At 47.2% G+C, this 16,932-nt stretch overlaps 1 protein-coding gene across 3 annotated transcripts in view; it reads right to left on the bottom strand.

The window, feature by feature from the left end:
- The window catches only part of LOC119393659 (uncharacterized), a 160,609-nt gene extending 148,379 nt beyond the window's left edge, over positions 1-12,230 (bottom strand). For 2 of the 3 annotated variants that reach the window (XM_037660768.2, XM_037660769.2), the window contains exon 1: positions 11,719-12,229. In XM_037660768.2, coding sequence (XP_037516696.1) covers positions 11,719-12,018 — 300 coding nt within the window. In that variant the 5' untranslated portion in view covers positions 12,019-12,229. Of the gene's footprint in view, positions 1-11,718 lie in introns of all 3 variants that reach the window. The other variant, XM_037660770.2, reaches the window with a different exon arrangement.
- Between the last annotated feature and the right edge of the window lie 4,702 nt (positions 12,231-16,932).

The raw sequence follows: 16,932 nt of genomic DNA, 5'->3' as shown, positions 1-16,932 counted from the left end.
GAATTTACGAGCTAGTTAGGTAAACAGTTGCATCGTAAGCACAATACGATGAAACATGCCTTCAAAATCGGGAAGGGTGCCATTGTGTAGCGACGGTGGCTCACCCACACTATCAGAGCTATTGCAACAGAGCACGCTTTACAGGCGGCGGTAATCTCTGTCTTCCTCATGTATAGTCGGCGATCTAGTGATCTAGCAGTTTGCGCAGATATCAGGGTATATTCCGCTTAACGGCCCCTATTCACATGCGAACGTTTCATGCTTAAAATAAACAAGTAGGTCCCGTGTTTGGGATGAGTGCGCGAGAAGAAAACAAAGCAGAATTAGGGGCGAGCTTTTGCAAAGCAGGGAGGTGTTCGGGAGCTTCGGCCAAAGATATTCTTGTTTTGTATACTGATGGCGTCGACCATGCACCGCTTTTTTATTTTCAAGCAGCACGTTTTCATAGGCATGTGGGGACCGTTATTCTCATCGTGACCCAAAATCAGCTTATTTGCCACCTGTAAAGCGTGCTCCGTTGCAATAAGAATTGTTACAAGGGTGAGCCATCTTTTGGCGCGGCATGTGGGACCTTTTAGAATTTGTAGGCATACGCGTAAAATTGTATTTGTGAGGCGCCTACGTGTTCGCCAAATTAATGGTGTTAATTAGCAGCCGTGTAGTGGAGAGCGCTAAGTGCATTTACACGCAGATTGGAGAAAGTAAGAGAGGTTTACTGTCATTCCTTAACCACACGATACGTCGTTGTAAGGTGTGATTCTTTGAGAAGAATAATTGCATAAAGCTCTCGCACGCACGCAAGCGCCCACGCTTACGATCAAGGGGAGAAAAACGAAAGAGGAAAGCGCTTTCAGGCACTAAAGCGGATTTACATACAGTGTGAATGCATGGAATACATGTTGGCACATATTTATACATTAAGTGCGTCGTCGGCGTTTCCTTGTTTCTTTCTTACCACTTCTTCTTCTGCGGTGGTTTAAGGGGTTTTCTTTCTCGACGTTATGTCGCCCTAGTGGCTTCTCTTATAGTCGAAGAGCCGAAACACCATCCGCCAGAGGTCGTTCAAAATTTAAACAGAGACCTCGATTGAAAACACACTTCGCATCGGCCCTGTAAGTAGCGGCAAGGCCTCAAGCTCTGCTGCAACTTGTTTTCGCCATGGCGAACGCAAAGATCCTTGATCGGATGCCTCTCGTCGCTTCTGCCGCATTCTAGACGAGCACTGACGTGGTATCCTTCGCATCGGATAATTTTCCGCGCGATGAGGCCTTGTCCTCGAGGCGGCGGGAAGCGGCGTGTGCGGGAATTCCCCGTTGCTAGTCGAGGAGCCACGTCCTCTGCACATGACGCATTCACGTCCTCTGTGTGCGCTGGAGCGTTTGTGGCGAGATCGGTTTCTCCTTTTCGTCAGATACAGCGCGCATTGCCTGCGCGTCTGGCACGGCTCCGCGGGTGTTGCGACATAGCTTCCCGTGCAGCCAGCGGAGCCGTTTGTGTATCTGGTGCCACTCGCTCGGTCGCTACGCGAAAACACGCCCATCCGGTTTCTACTCAGCCGGCTGTTCTGTTACGATAGCATCAGCTATTTGAAGTCTTTTTTAGTCGGGGATAATATTTGTTTATCTTGCTTTGTTCTTTGTTATTGGCTGCCTTCAAGGAAATCGGAGATCATTTATTTATATAACACTGTCGCATAGCTTATTCTGAATAGGCATTGTCGAAGAAAAGAGGATTGAAAAAAGACGGCCGAAAGTTGAAGGCACACTAAAGAGAAATAATGAATCGGTTTAGATCGATAAATTGTGCTCTGAGAACCCTAATGTCGTTAATTTCACCATCATAAGTTTATTAATAGAGGAGAAAATCAAGTGTAAAGTTTCATTTTTAAGTTTCGCCCGAAGTCTCCCCGCGTGACATCACGGATTTCAATGTGTATTTATCGTATTTTGGCGCCATTCGCTCAACAAAATTACCCCAAACTTGATATGTGAAGTCTATGGCCCCCTCAGACGACAATGTACAGACGGGTCCACTGTTAAAGGGAACACTTGCGTTTCGGGTATGTCCGGATTTCGCTCTCCTGCATAAGCATAGTGACTTAGATTTGCATAACACTACTGGTGGTGACAGTTCCGAACCCTTATGATAGAATACTAAGGTGCACGAACAATCTTTTCGCTTCCACTAGCCCTTAGGTGGCCAACAAAATGAAAGTTGCTCATTCGGGTGTTCCCTTTAACAGTGGACCGTACTGTACTTCATTTTTACCGATCAGGAACTACGTAGTTCCTAACAGGCGCCGTCAAAACATGCGACGTCACGGCTAATGGTGCGGAAACTTCAAGGTGGCGTCGCCTCCCACTTTTTGTTTTTGCGCGTTTTTTTCGCTTACTAAGCGTCCTCTCGCCGCAAGCGTGGTGTTTTTGGTATCGTGTAAGAGTACTTTACTAATATGAAAAAAATCGCTTTGCTCTTTAGTGTTCCTTCAACAATGTAGGGGCGAAGAGGAAATGTGCACGCTCACGACACAGGAACACTGATGATGTCACGCTTCTATGGTGATGCTCCTTATCAATCGATATACCTCTGCTTGCCCGAACGAAACTTCAGGACCAGTTTTAAATAAGTTCATTCATTCATTCATTCATTCATTCATTCATTCATTCATTCATTCATTCATTCATTCATTCATTCATTCATTCATTCATTCATTCAAAACAGGCAGCTTTCATAGAAGCTGTCTTGTCGTTGCTCTTATTGGGCATTTCCTCCGTTTGCTTTACCAAATGTGCCATATTGACGACACGCCATATATTTCCACGACGTAGAGACAAAGCTTCTACTTCATTTTCATCGTCCTCTAAACATTATAGTGACGCTATTTATGCTCGTTTGCTCTCTTATTGTAAGGTCGCAGCTTAAGAGAACTCTGTTTATTCATGTCTTGCAACACGTACGCGTGAAACTACCAGAGGCTCATGTAACTGCTGGTGCCAGCACTATCAATCTGATCAACCCGACGAAGCATACTTTCTAGCACATGGCTGTTGACCCACAGTGTGCTCCAGATATTAGGACAGCGGGAACTAGCATCGAAAAACAAACTGAGGCTTCTTTTCGGGGATACGTTGACGCCACCTACTTATCGTGTCCCGAGACACAGTAAGTGGAGGGCAATGCAGGTATTCACGTTGACTATCGAGTGAAGCTGAAGTGAGGTACCACATTAGGCGGCGTATCCTAAATAAATAAATAAATAAATAAATAAATAAATAAATAAATAAATAAATAAATAAATAAATAAATAAATAAATAAATAAATAAAGCGTTCCTAAGATATTGCCGCACCGTGGAAAACGCAAAATGCTTTCAACAAAATGCGACCATAAAAGCGGCTGAATAATGAGTGTTTATTAGAATATTAATAATATGCGGGGTTTAACATCCCAAAGAGGGTTTATTATCGGTCGATGAGCAGTGCATTTCAAAAAGAAAGAAAGAAATGTTGATTACTTAATTCAATGAGCCCTTCATAGAACCCGTTGTAATCAGCATCATTTTGCGAAGTAGCGAGGTACCCACTACGCGTCTCCAAGGCAATACGCACACCTCGGTAACTGCCCACTTCGTTGACGCCGTGGCTGTTGATGATCAAGAATTATGGATGAACCCTTTGTAATCAATGGGAAGGTTTATACCGGCCGCTGGTTGCGCTGTTCACATTATACGACGTCTGGAGTGATTGTACTCTACTAAGCGGCGCAGCAAGCAGCATTGTCTGCCAAAACAAACAGCATTGTCTGCGACGATAACGGCGCTCCACGAGACCAGTGCCGCTGCGCTATCTTCAGCTTCAAGATTACAAGCTTTCTTCTTCAAACGGTAGTAAATGGTATGGTGTTCCTCCACAGCTGGCCAGAATTCCGTGCTTTCATTGCTTTCATTTGAGTGTTTCATGTCCACAAATTTATTTGGACACGAGGCATCCAGCTGCGCATAATGCATATATTGGCACGTAAGTAAATTGTACTCACGCCAGTGTCCTTTACGTTTCAGGCGTAGCGCTAGCTCAAGCAGCTAAATTTTTAGCATACTTACACAGTACACATTTAATAAGAGACAGATGGATTCCGCCCGTTTCATTACCGGCTCAACTAAGAGTAGCACACTTTCGCTTGTAAATCATCATCGTTAAAGGATTAAAATCGCGCAGATATCTTCTAAAAGAGATCGATGAACGATACTGCTGGTGATACTCTCTGACAGCACGCGTTTTTGAATAAGGCGCATTATTGTAAGAGCTTAAAATAGTGGGTTTTCACAAAACTTTGTGCGCAACTTGTAATATGCGGCAACCAAAATTTCGTTTCAATCTTTCGCAAGCTACACTGCAATTACGACTCACGCGTACTACAGCGAGTACGTTTTTTTTTTTTTTTGCAAATGTAACAGCGTACGTATCTGGCGAGGTTGCTTCCGCAGCCCCCTCAGCACGTACTGTATACATTGTGGACTTGCATTAGCAAGATGTTCTTGATGTTCCAATAAAATCAGCAAATGTGTCCAGGCTAGAAAAGACGCGAAACACGCTCTCCGACGGGCTGCGTTTCGGGAGTTTCACGTTTGCTCTGTGTAGCGTCTGCTGGCGTGGTAGCCCGAGCATGTTGTTTCGTCGCGGGCGCGATAACTGGCGCGACGCGCGATGTCAGTATGGCGCTACGCATGGAATTCGCTGCGTTCTGGTCTATTGGCCTCGAGGCCCACCACTGGAAACGCCGGCGCCACCGTCGACGTGACGTGCTTGGCAGGATCACGTGGTCTCAGCGGCCGCGTCGGCTGCTTGTGGTGCACTGCAATTGCCGCCTGCTTTCAAAACGAGATTCAAGTCCCACATGCGCTGCGGCCTGTTCAAATTCGGAAGTTTTCTCTCATTTCCTACTCAATTGAAACCATTGTAATAGAGTAGCTGCCTCCGAAGGCGACGAACATGGGGCTCTATCGCTCGGTACCGCAGTGCCGAGCTTACGCAACGGAGCCCAGTGTCAGCCTGCACCGGTAACCGCGGGACAAGAAACTGCGTGAAGCATGGATTTTAAAGCTAAGAACCGGCAATTAGCCATCGGCTACGAGTCTTGTGTGCAACAAGCACTTCCGCGACGAAGCCTTTCGTTACTGCGTCGGGCCTGCGATGTTCGGTGAGTAGCAGAGAGCGCGCACTGAGACGATGGCTCGCGCGCACTTCCCGCCTGCAAATGATGCTTATCTGCCACAGGATGGACAAGGCGCTACCTTTTACCACGTGTGATGCCATCTCAGAACCCTCCCGTGCGACCTCTTGATCGTCGGCCCCGTGCTCAGCGTCCACAAAATCGGCTGCAGATGCGCGTCATTGTTTAGATACGTTGAATTAAATAAACGGACAGGGTCGGTCCCTTATGCATTCGCTAAAGATGACTAGAAGGCGAAAGCCATCTTCTCCCTCTTGTCAGTAGTTGTACTGATTCTCCCGCGCCCCCCTCCAAAAGCGTTGTGCACCTAAAGCGGTTTTGCACGGCCTCCGTGACCGATCACGGAGGCAATGCAAAGCGACCATGACGTGTGAATACGTCATCATGTGACGTCACTTTATGTGACGTCATAATGACGCTACATATTTTGGTGATCTGTGACGTCATGATGACGTCATTGGTGACACCATCACGTGACGATTATTTTTTGCTTCACTCGTGTTGACGCCGCCGACGCGGGACCCCGACGGGCAATCTTCCCATTTGATGAGGCATCTAGGGCTTTCGCCTTCATAAGCTACATAAGTTGTGCATTGCCTCCGTGATCGGCCCCCTAATCACGGAGGCAATGCAAAGGGACCATGTCGTGTGAATACGTCCTCATGTGACATCACGTTATGTCACGTCATGGTTATGTCATAATGAAGTTACAAATTTAGGAGATCTGTGACGTCATGACGACGTCATATGGTGAGGTCATCACGTGACAATTATTTTTTGCGTCGCTCGTCTTGACGCAGCCGACGGTCAATCTTCCCGTTTGAAGAGGCATCTAAGGCTTTCGCCTTCATAAGCTACGCGACGTTTGCTGGTGGACTAGCGAGAGTCAAATGTTGCGGCTGTGTTTTGCATTTATGTTGGCAATAACATTTTTTCAGTCGAGCTTGCGTTCCCCTGACGCAAACACAATGTGCTAAAAAGTCCAAATTCATTTGTGCCACTCTCAAACTCACGTTGGGCCTCTCCAACTCCACGTATTTTCTTGGAACATCATTTATTTAGGTGGGAAAGATGCCACCCTCTTGCCGTTAGACACAACTCTGCTGCCAAAATTGCTGGTGTACTCGCCAAGTAATTACTATCCTGTTTTGCGGCTGCTGGTTGCTGCAATAATTTCTATTTTATTCACCGCTATATTAAGTTCATATGGGTCCTAGTTCACAGCCGACGTTTGCAGAACAAGTCCGGCGAACGTTACTGTATTTTCTTTCTTTTCCTTGGCGTTGCATGCTACATGCTCGGTCTCGTAGACTGCTTCTCCTTCCAACAGCAATCTCGAAGTGGTGAAGCTTTGGTCTATCAATTTTTTGATGACAGAGAGCGGCAAGTTCACTGGAATGCAAAGGGATCGATAATTAAGGAGCATTAAAACAGGCGTCGCATTTGCTCACGTTTTATGAGCACCAAACGAAACGAATGCACTGAATAAAGAAACAGAAGCAGCGGCATTTGCCCACTGAGAACACCGATCAAAACGCAGTGCGAGACAACTTGTCAAATGATTGAAACGTACACGAACTTAGACCGAAAAAAAAAAACACTGAATCGTCGGAACGGCACATCACAAAGTTGCCATGCGCATCGAAGCCGAAGTTGTAACGAAATTGTTTTTGAACTGCTCTGATAACGTCCGCGCAATAGTAGTTGTTTGCGTACTCACAAATTCTCATATTTTGCGGCCTAAAGTTCACAGCGCGGTGCCAAAACGCGCTCCTAGCAAAAGCGAAACCATCAGTACGAACATACATGCAGACGCTCATACATGCAGAGGCACCGTCAGTTGTCGCGTACCCGTGCGATCGCTGGCTTGAGGCTTCTTCCTGTTATGCTCCGTTTGGTTATACAGGCAGGCTACTCTCACGAGATGTTTCACATAATTCGCACTCAGCGAGTGTCTACTTTTCACGCAAGCGGCCAGTTTCAGGGGTCTCCAACGCGGTGACCGCTTTAAGCGGGTGCTCTGTTTTCTGCAAAGAGACAGCGGCTGTAGACAATCTTGTGCATTCAGTCCGACGAAAATGATTACGTTGACAATAAAGGACACAGTTCCTTTCGAAAGTACTTACAGAAATGCCCTAGAGGGCTTCCGCGAGGTGTTTTTTGTAGAGCGCCGACAGCAAAACCTATGGGGAGCGCGCCGGCTGTATCCTACCTTGCACGCAATCGAGGCGCGTCCGATAGAGGGCGACTCCGTAACTCCTCGCGGCCATATATTCTGGTGTGTGCAAACGGCTTAAAATGCGCTTGCTGGTGTGCGCAAGACGATTTGCACGTGGCCATGCATAGGCGAGTGTGCGCATTTCCGCAAGCCAGTGGGTTGCCAGATTAGAGAGATGGGCGCCCGTTAAGCAACATGGCGGCGCCCGCGTGAAAATCGTGTATACCGAGTCTGTTTTGTGTCATGCAAGTGTGAAATTAAATTTTTCGAAGCTAGAAACACTCCATGGCCACCACGTTTTGACATTACATACTCGATCGACATCGGGTGCGACGTAACCAGATATATATAATCTGGCAAAAATTGAGTAAACGACAAGTAGTCAAAACGTAACCAAGTACAAAGGCTTTTTATGCCGCCGCCGGCTTAAAGGAAGTAGCCAAATTGGCGCAAAGTAGCCAAACCTGGCAAGCCTGGAATACTCGACTGCCAAGCTGAGTGGCTGAGTTTGAATCCCGCTCGAACCATGGTTTCTCGTTCTTTCTTTTTCTTTTTTTTTCATGCTGCGTGATTGCTACGACGGACACCCTCCACTACAGCGGCGGACAACTATGCCATCAAAAACTGAGGGACGCTTAAGCTTCGCATTTAAGAGTTGAACGCGCTAGCGATATCCGGCCCATCCTCGTGGTGCTCTGTTTCACTTGTCGGAAACGCACGCGCACGCACACACACACGCACGCACACACACACACACACACACACACACACACACACACACACACACACACACACACACACACACACACACGCACGCACGCACACACACACGCACACACGCAGACACGCACACACACATACACACACGACATCCTACAGTAAAGGTAAAGTGGCCGCCCTCTTAAACGGCACTTTTATGATAACAGTGCACCCACTATGCGTGTGTCTAAAAGAATGCACACACTAATGTGTGTGCCCTTTGTAATAGGCGGCATGCTTTAAACCAGCAGGAATTACGCGCGGGATACTTTTTCGAAGTTGCGATGCACCCACTACGTGTTCGTCAGGGAATACGCTCAGAAATGTGTGTGCTTTTTGTAATGAGCGGCCGGCTTTAAACCAGCAAATCTTTATGCAATTCACATGGTGTGACGGCCGATGGCAATGTACGCTTGTACCACGTTTTACTGCGATATTAAATCTCGTACTGTGACGCCTATACACAGGACGCGTATGTTTGTGAAGCATGAAAAGTTACTCTCAGGGGAGGTCAATGAATTCTCGTCGCTCTGTGGTAGAACACCTCCTTGCTACGTCGAAGGCCTGTGTTCCACTCCACATCGTGTACATCATTTTTAGCACGCAGCTCTTAGGCGCCCGTTCCTGCGTTTAGCGACGTCGCCGTTGCTGTCGCCGCCAGTGGCGTACCCTATTGACATTGAAAAATAAAATAAGAAACAAATACCCAGAATCGAATGGGATTTCAACCCGGGCCCTCTGCATGGCAGTCGAGTGTTCTACTACAGTGCGACGCTGTTGCTTGAAACACGTTTGCAAAAAGACCCTACACCGGCGTCATATCGGGCAAGGAATCGCGTTAACATACGTAATATTGCTTGGTTAGAGTGTACTAGAACAGGGCAGTGCTCGGAACGAGCTTCTAAAGGTGAAGCCCAAACAGGGTCAATCCGCTTGCGGCGCTGTGATCGGTAGTCTGCAACGTGTCGTCGTCGTTTAAGAGTGGCGCGCGGCTCCGCCGAAGTGGTTCAGGGGTAGAATGCCCGCTTCCCACTCAAAAGGCCCGGGTTTGAATGGCAGCTGTAGATGGTGGGTTCCTATTCTTAGAGTTACCTTTTACAGCTGTAATGGTTTTCCTTTGTTTCTTAAAACTAGCTTCAGTTGCGACGTGTTGGTTCAAAAAGTAACGCAAAATGTCAAGTAAAATAGAAGAAATTTTACAGTGAGCGCAGTTATTTGCAGTGCCACCACCCGGAATTGAACAAGAATGTAAATTACGGCCTCGAAGATTTTTGCGAATACGAGACTCGGAACAAGGTTTCTCATTTTACGTTACTTTTTGTAGCAATACGTAGCAAGAGAAGCTAGTTTTAAGAAACAAAGTAAAAAAACCAACACAGCTATAAAAGGTGACACCAAGAATAAAAATCCTCGTAATCCTCGTAAACGCCAGGCCTCCGCGGAAAGCGCAGCACAGTCACAGCGAAAGCTCGAAAAGCGGCGCGCGCATTTCTAGGGCCCGTTATAAACTCTCTTGTGGCTACTAATACAACTACACTAGCAACGTACCCACCACGCCACAAATCATAATTTTTGCGAAGTTGGGAAGCACCCACCACGATATTACTCGGCATTCTGCGGAGAAGCGAGGTGTTATCTGTAAGGTAATAGACAGATTTAGTTGGGCGTCCGCAACAACGTACGGACGCAGCCTGCCAGCCATTTCCAATGGCAGGCTGCGTCCGTATGTTGTTGCGGACGCTCAACTAAATCTGCCCATTATGTGCAGTTTCTTGATTCGAGGGCTGATGACGATGAAGAATTATGACTGAGCCTTTTGTAATGGGTTGGAAGCCTTAAATGACCTACTAGTTACGTAATTCGCATTGTGTGACGCCCGGTCGTTATTTCACTCTCCCACCATGCTTTATAACATACGCTAACGTGAGAAGGAGATAGAGAGAGGGAATTAACTTTATTGAGACCCTGAGGAAATGGACCATGGGAGCCTTGTGGGCTTCCTTGGCAACCAATAGAAGTGCACTTGCGAGGAACCCACTACGCTATAAATGATAATTTTTGTGAAGTAAGGAAGCAGCCTCTACGCAATTTGCGTCATTCTGCGCAGAACCGTGGTACCTGCTAAACACCTGTAAGGCATTATGTGCACTTTGTTGATGCTGTGGCTAATGACGATGAAGAGTTATTGCAGAGCCCTTTGTAATGGGTTGGAAGCATTCAACAACTCACTCGTTGCGCAATTCGCATTGTGTGACGCCTGGTTACAGAATTCACGTTGTGTGACACTTGGTTGTTATTTTACTCTTCTACCACGCTACATTACATATGTTAATGTGGTTCCTTCCCGACATGAAGCCTGTATAGGGTCTTTTTGCAAAGTAGTGTCAAGCACAGGCATGGCTTTGAGGTAGGATACTGGGCTCCCACGCAGAAGGCCCAGGTTCGAACCTCGTTCCGTCCTGATAATTCTTTCTTATTTCGTTTTTTTTTTCTTATTTCGAGCAATAGTGGTTACGGACACCGGCGGCGGCGGCGGACAACTACGGCGCGAAAAACGGCCCTCGTTGTGATCTCATAACAGCTTTCGCTGTAAAACCCACCATCTACAGCTGCACCACGGGCCTTTTGAATGGGAAGCGGGCATTCTACCCCTGCACCACATTGGCGGAGCTCCGCGCAACTCTTAAAAGATGACACATTGCAGACTAACGATCGCAGCGCCGCAGGTGGATTGACCCTGTTTGGGCTTCACTTTCTTTACAATGGTGCTGCGGCCGTTCCGAGCACTCCGCTGTCCTAGTACACTCTACCTTGGCAGAAGAGCTGAATAACAACCAGTCATCACAAACAATGCTAATTGCGCAATGAGTGTGCGGTTTAATGCTTCCCACCCTCTGCAAAGTCCCCAGCCATAATTATTTGTCGTCATCAGCCACATGCAGCATCAACAAAGTGCACATAACACCTTACAGATGTGTAGCGGGTACCTCGCTTATCCGCAGAAACACGAATAATGGCGTAGTGGTTGCTTTCCTACTTCAGAAAAATTATGATTTGTGGCGTAGTCAACACCTTGCGGAAAGCCAAAACTTCAGACACAGTTGGCCTTGCCCCAACACGAAGCTGCTCTCAGAATTCGCATTAGGCAGTATCGTAATCGTGGGTGAATTTTTTTATTATTATTTGCATCCATGGCGAATTTTCGGTCATGGACAATGATGGTTTTTCGCTGACAACCAACGACGCTGACACCGATACCGGAATTTCTGCGACACAGTCTATTTAACGCTATCGCTTTAAAACCGGCTGTTGTTGTGAGCTCATAACAACTTACGCACTAAATTATACTTGCCGCTCAACAAGAATGAGAGATATGATTCCACTCATGACTGTGGAGGCAGAACTACATTGCACAAAGGCAGAGCTCTGGAGTCGCACGATGCTACCCCAAAAACAAAGATAAGAGAAATTAGCCAAGATATATAGAGAGATAGGTAGATGGATTACACTTACGGCGGGCGCACCATCGCCGGGTGTCCTTGCCTCCTGGGGTGAGCGGCAGTTCCTGGTGATCGCCGATGCGATGGAAGAGGAGACCGATGTGAGGCATGCCGCCGAGTCCGACTTTGAGGAAGTGTTGTCTCCCGTTGAGGCGAGCAGCGCCACGCGGTCTTCCTCGTCCTCTTCCTCTTCGTCCTCTTCCGGCGGCTCGTCGTCTTGCGGCTCGGTGTCGCTGTCCGGCTGGTGTGGCCAGGTGCCCCATGTCTGGTGGCTGAGGATGGGCAGCTGGCACACGAAGCACAGGGAAGACATGCACCGCGCGCCGCCGTCACCGGCGCCCCGCGCCGCGCCTTCGCCACGCCCGCCGCCACGTGGTCATCGTCGATGGCGTCAATTTCGCTTTGAGCGCTTCACTTTGGCAGTACCGGTGAACTTCACTTTGTTAAGGAAACGATACGACGGGTGGCTAAAGCGCGCGGCGGGTGCCTGCTTTCAGTTGCGGTTCAGTTGTGTGTATGTGAGCGTGCTTTTGAAACCCGGCAGAGTCGATGCTGACTTCCCTGTCGGATCGGCAGTCTGTCCAAGTTGCTTCTCGAACTCGGTCAGCCTGCGAAAACATGATAAAAACGAGATTCAGAGACATGCCACTAGATTAGTAAAGTATATTAACGCAAGGGAGGAAGACAGGGGACAGAGGAAACGCAGGAATGTTATCACTTTTCAATATACATTAGGGGACCCTTCAACACTTTTCCCAGTTATCGTCTAATGGCTTCAGTAAAAGAACTTATTGCCTCACGGATCGACTGCCGCAAAACGTTTTAGAATCCCTCAAGTACTAGCGAGGTTACAGGGATTTGCCGCACGCTTTAAGCGATTTCTCTCTATTTTCATACCAGCCAGCACGCTGAAAGCTACGCAGGTAGGAGTATGACAAGGGGGCAGAAAGATGCGTCCCTTCGTCAGCACGCGTCATAAATTTGAGCACTTTCATTTTTTTCTTCGAACGCGCAGCTCACTTTCAGCGTAATGGCGAGCGAGCGCGCGGGCATGTGGCGGCATCCCGCGGCAGCCATGGTAACTATGCAGCTCGCCATGCTGAAATCAAACAACAGCCGACTTGGGTATATGTCGCAATGATTTGGGTATATGTCATCATTTGTTGAGAGAAGAGGGAATGAGTTCTACCTGACTGAGAATTAATTGTAAGTTCCAGGATGCGTCCCAGGTCAAAGCCTTAGTGCAACATTTTTCATTCTGTGGTGTTTCATACGGTGAAATAGTAGAGGGTATATTATTTATCTGCGATTGAAGGAGACGTTAGCGAGAAAACACTTTTTTTTTAATTGTTTAAAAAAACAAGCAATCAACCTTCCACAAGGATGATCTCTTTCGCACGGACTTCAGTCTCAGCTCCACTTTTCTATTTCGAGTGCTGTTCATTTTTATACTTCGTCTTGCTGCTACCGGGAAGGCATAGCAAGTCTCAGCAATAGGAAGATACTCTGCCAGCAAAATCTTCCTACGTTATGCGAAAGTTGGTATATTGACATTTGATAAAGGCTTAGCATTGCCTTCGATTCTTTAGGGCTAGTGTTCATGACTGCATTAGTAACACATGCAAAACAGCCATGTTTGGAGAGTAAGCCATAACCATACATTCTCACACAGCCAGCAAGGACGTCCTGTGCATTATAGGCTATTAGCCTACAAAAGCATACGCTGAATCAAATACATCTTTATGACGTTGCTAGTCTTCATATGCATTGTTTCTTGACACGTTTCCTTAGTGAAGAACGCTCGTTCGCATTGATTAAAATGTAGGAACAACTACATAATAGCTTTTGTTTAGTTTGACAACACTATAAAAGAAACCAGAGTTGTCGTTATGTTTTCTTAAGTACACAAATTTATTAATTGTCTGAGGATTAGGTTTATCGATATGGCTGTAAGAAATGCCTGGCAGCAGATAAAGAATGATAAGGCGCTTGATTTGTGAGCTAATGAGAGCGTAGCTAGCACTCAAAGCGGACATTCAGGAGTGCTCAAGAAATTCAATGCATCGAGACTACAAGCTTGATTTATCAATTTAAAGTCCTTAATAACTGCTTGGCAAACACGAGCAAGCTGTAACGGCAAGGAATGCGTATGTAGGTGAGTAAACGTTCGCCCGAGCCTTGATCATATTTCGCAAGGATAAACAAGAATATCCACGACGAAGCTATAAGCAGCCGTACGTCTCTCAAGAATTCTATTACCGAGTCAAGCCGATGCTTTTTACCGTGAATCCCACGTTACGCTTGAACAATCTTCTTAAAATAGCATGGATGTTTCCTCGAAACGGTGCTCGACAGAGGCGCCTGTGTATTGGAAAAAGAAATCCGAAGAAAGGAACTTTTTCTTTGCCGACCATGATGCAACCTCATATTTCCACGGAACTTTTTTTTTACTTGCATCAGCGTCTGAGGTCTTCTGAAGAACCTAACTGGTTTTCGCTAGCTCCGGTTAAAGGTAAAAAACAAAATGAATAGGAGGAAGCTGGGCCAGAACACGATGCGTTTAAGGGCGAGTGTCTTTTTTTTTTTCTTATTGGTCTTTATATTTACCATTTTTCATTACTTTCCGCACACACGATCCCGCTCTTTCAGATGGAGCACCGAAAGCATTTTTCGTGTCTTCTCGAGAAAAAAGCAAAACGAGACTAGCCAAAGCAGAGAAACTCCTGTGAGACCGCGAAAGTGAGCCTATACTGTTCGTGGCTCTCCTCGAAGCTCGCATCGCGAGAATTCAACAACAGTAGTGCTCCGCCACCACTCATCTTGATGCTTTTCTTGTCTTGGTTCTTTTCGCGCGCAATTTCCAGCGTGCGCGAGCACGCGACGACGAGAGAAAAGCTAAGAGAAATAAAGGGGACCATGAGGCGATGCGAAGCTGGAGCACTTGCACGATCGCGTTCCGTTGGCGTTCGTTGGGCATGCTACCAAGCTCGCGTCGTGGAACGCGAAGAGCGACTCTACGCGCGTCGTATCTTCCATCTAGCCTGGCCGTTAATTCTCACAGGGCGAGCGAGGAACGCGCTCGACAGGCGGGCGAGAGGGGGGCAGCGTAGGAGAGGAGAGAGAAGGGGAGGGGACGCGCATGCGCTCGAGCTCATCGCGGCGTTGCGCAGGAGAGAATTTCGGCATGTCTAGCCCGCGTTTCAGAGGAAGAGTGGAAAGGGGGAGGGGAGAGGGGAAGTGGAGAGTGGTATGGCAGAGGGGAGGGGGAGGGAAGGTGGAGAGGGGAAGGTGAGAGGGTGAGTGGAGAGCGGAAAGGGAGAGGGTGAGTCGAGAGGATAAATGGGAGAGGGTAGATTACAGGGGGTGTGGTGAGGGGGAGTGGAGAGGAGGTGTGCGGAGAGGGTATGCGCATGCGCAGTAAGGGTGGTCACGCCGCACACCACCACCGGATTGAGCTCCACCTTAAGATACTTCGCATCTAAAATAGGAAGTAAAGGAAGAAAGCGGAATGCTGGCAAGGCGATCCCCGGGTGGCCGCACCCTTTGTTTACCCAAGGGTATACCGCCCATGGCATAAGAACACGCGTGCCAAGGCTCATGGCGGAAGTTTTTTTTCTGCGCGATTCTCTCTTCGTGCGCGTCGCCAACTCAATCACCGCAGGCGAGTTTTCCTCTTTGTTCGTCGCGAAGTAGCCTGAAAGAACCAAAAATCAAGCGAGGGTCAAACTTGACGAACGCGTAGCTTACCTTCTAGCTTAGGGAGTACCGGTGAGTGACATACTTTCCTATTCGGGATGCGGGCGTGGTTATAAGGACGGAGGTTTTAGTACCGTGGATGCAAACAGGGACAAAGCGTGGCCTCGTCTGGCAAGCAAAGTATAGAAAAGAAGGGTGGCAGCAATATAGGTGTCGAAACTGATTGTAACTGGAACTGATCCTCCTCCGTCCCGCGAGGCTTGATGGCGAAGGATAGCGTAGGGCAGTGTTTACTACGGCCATAAGCGCTAGTAACAGCGCGAAAGAAGCGTTGTTAGGCGTCGTCGGAGGTAGCTACGCAAAAGAAAGACGCATTTGGAAGAAAGCCGACGGGGAGATAGATTACGTGCTTCAGTGATGGTAGCTTGTGTGCTATATTAATGAAAATGTTAGTGAAGGTGCTCTTAAAGAGATGCATAATGTTACGCTGTTTAGATGCTTCAATGTAGAGCGGGTGAGTCTCATGCGGACCACCGAAGTTATTAATTGAAAAAAAAAATAAACAATGCGCGCCTCGTCATGGGGGCCGGTTTCGAGAAGTCTTGTTGAAACGTTGGCTTGCGGGTGAAAGCCGTTATGGTTCATCTTTTATTGGTCGTTGGAAGGTTAAACTGCGTTAGGATTATAAATGTATAGGTAATCCGCCTTTTAAGTGACATGCTGGTGAATGCGCTATGTTGACAGTAACTTAAGGCATACGTTTGTAACGCATAGAATCGCGCTATGCGTCAGCATGGCCTGTATTGTTTTTACGCCACTCTGTGCACACGTAATGTTTTTTGTGCGTGCCTCTTGTCAGTGTTTGAAATCACGCATCAATCTTGAATGAACGAAAATATTGCTATGGTTCCGAAACAAGTTTGTTTTTGTTAAGTTCCCAGATTGTTTCAACTATATCGAAAGAAAGAAAGAAAGAAAGAAAGAAAGAAAGAAAGAAAGAAAGAAAGAAAGAAAGAAAGAAAGAAAGAAAGAAAGAAAGAAAGAAAGAAAGAAAGAAAGAAAGAAAGAAAGAAAGAAAGAAAGAAAGAAAGAAAGAAAGAAAGAAAGAAAGAAAGAGCAATCCGCCTGAGACCTATACACTCGGAGGTGCATACATATGCAAAGGACCAATTTTCATTCTAGTCAGTATCCGACACTTGTGATCGCATCAAAGTAACAAGCTTCCCTGAACAGTAAAAATGCGAGCACCAGGGCACACTATTGAATCCCAGCAATATTGATCAGCATGGCGTGCCGCGATGTCATTTTTCCATCGATACTGGTACTGAGAGAGCGATAGACGCTTACTGGCGGAGCCAGTGCGTAAACGATATAGTATGCCGCGCATGACACACCATTACGAATAACGCAAGCCGGGTGTGACGAAAGCTATTAGGCACGCTGCCGCAGTTGTGGATGCTCTTCATACGTGTTTAGAAATTACGCAAAGTAGATCCCTTTTCGATAAGTGGGGGGGTATGATCACTGGGGA

Source organism: Rhipicephalus sanguineus, chromosome 5 (assembly GCF_013339695.2).
Source record: "Rhipicephalus sanguineus isolate Rsan-2018 chromosome 5, BIME_Rsan_1.4, whole genome shotgun sequence".
In the NCBI taxonomy this organism is placed as follows: Eukaryota; Metazoa; Arthropoda; class Arachnida; order Ixodida; family Ixodidae; genus Rhipicephalus; species Rhipicephalus sanguineus.
The sequence above is the reverse complement of the archived record's forward strand: the minus strand, read 5'-3'. Positions and strand labels throughout refer to the sequence as shown.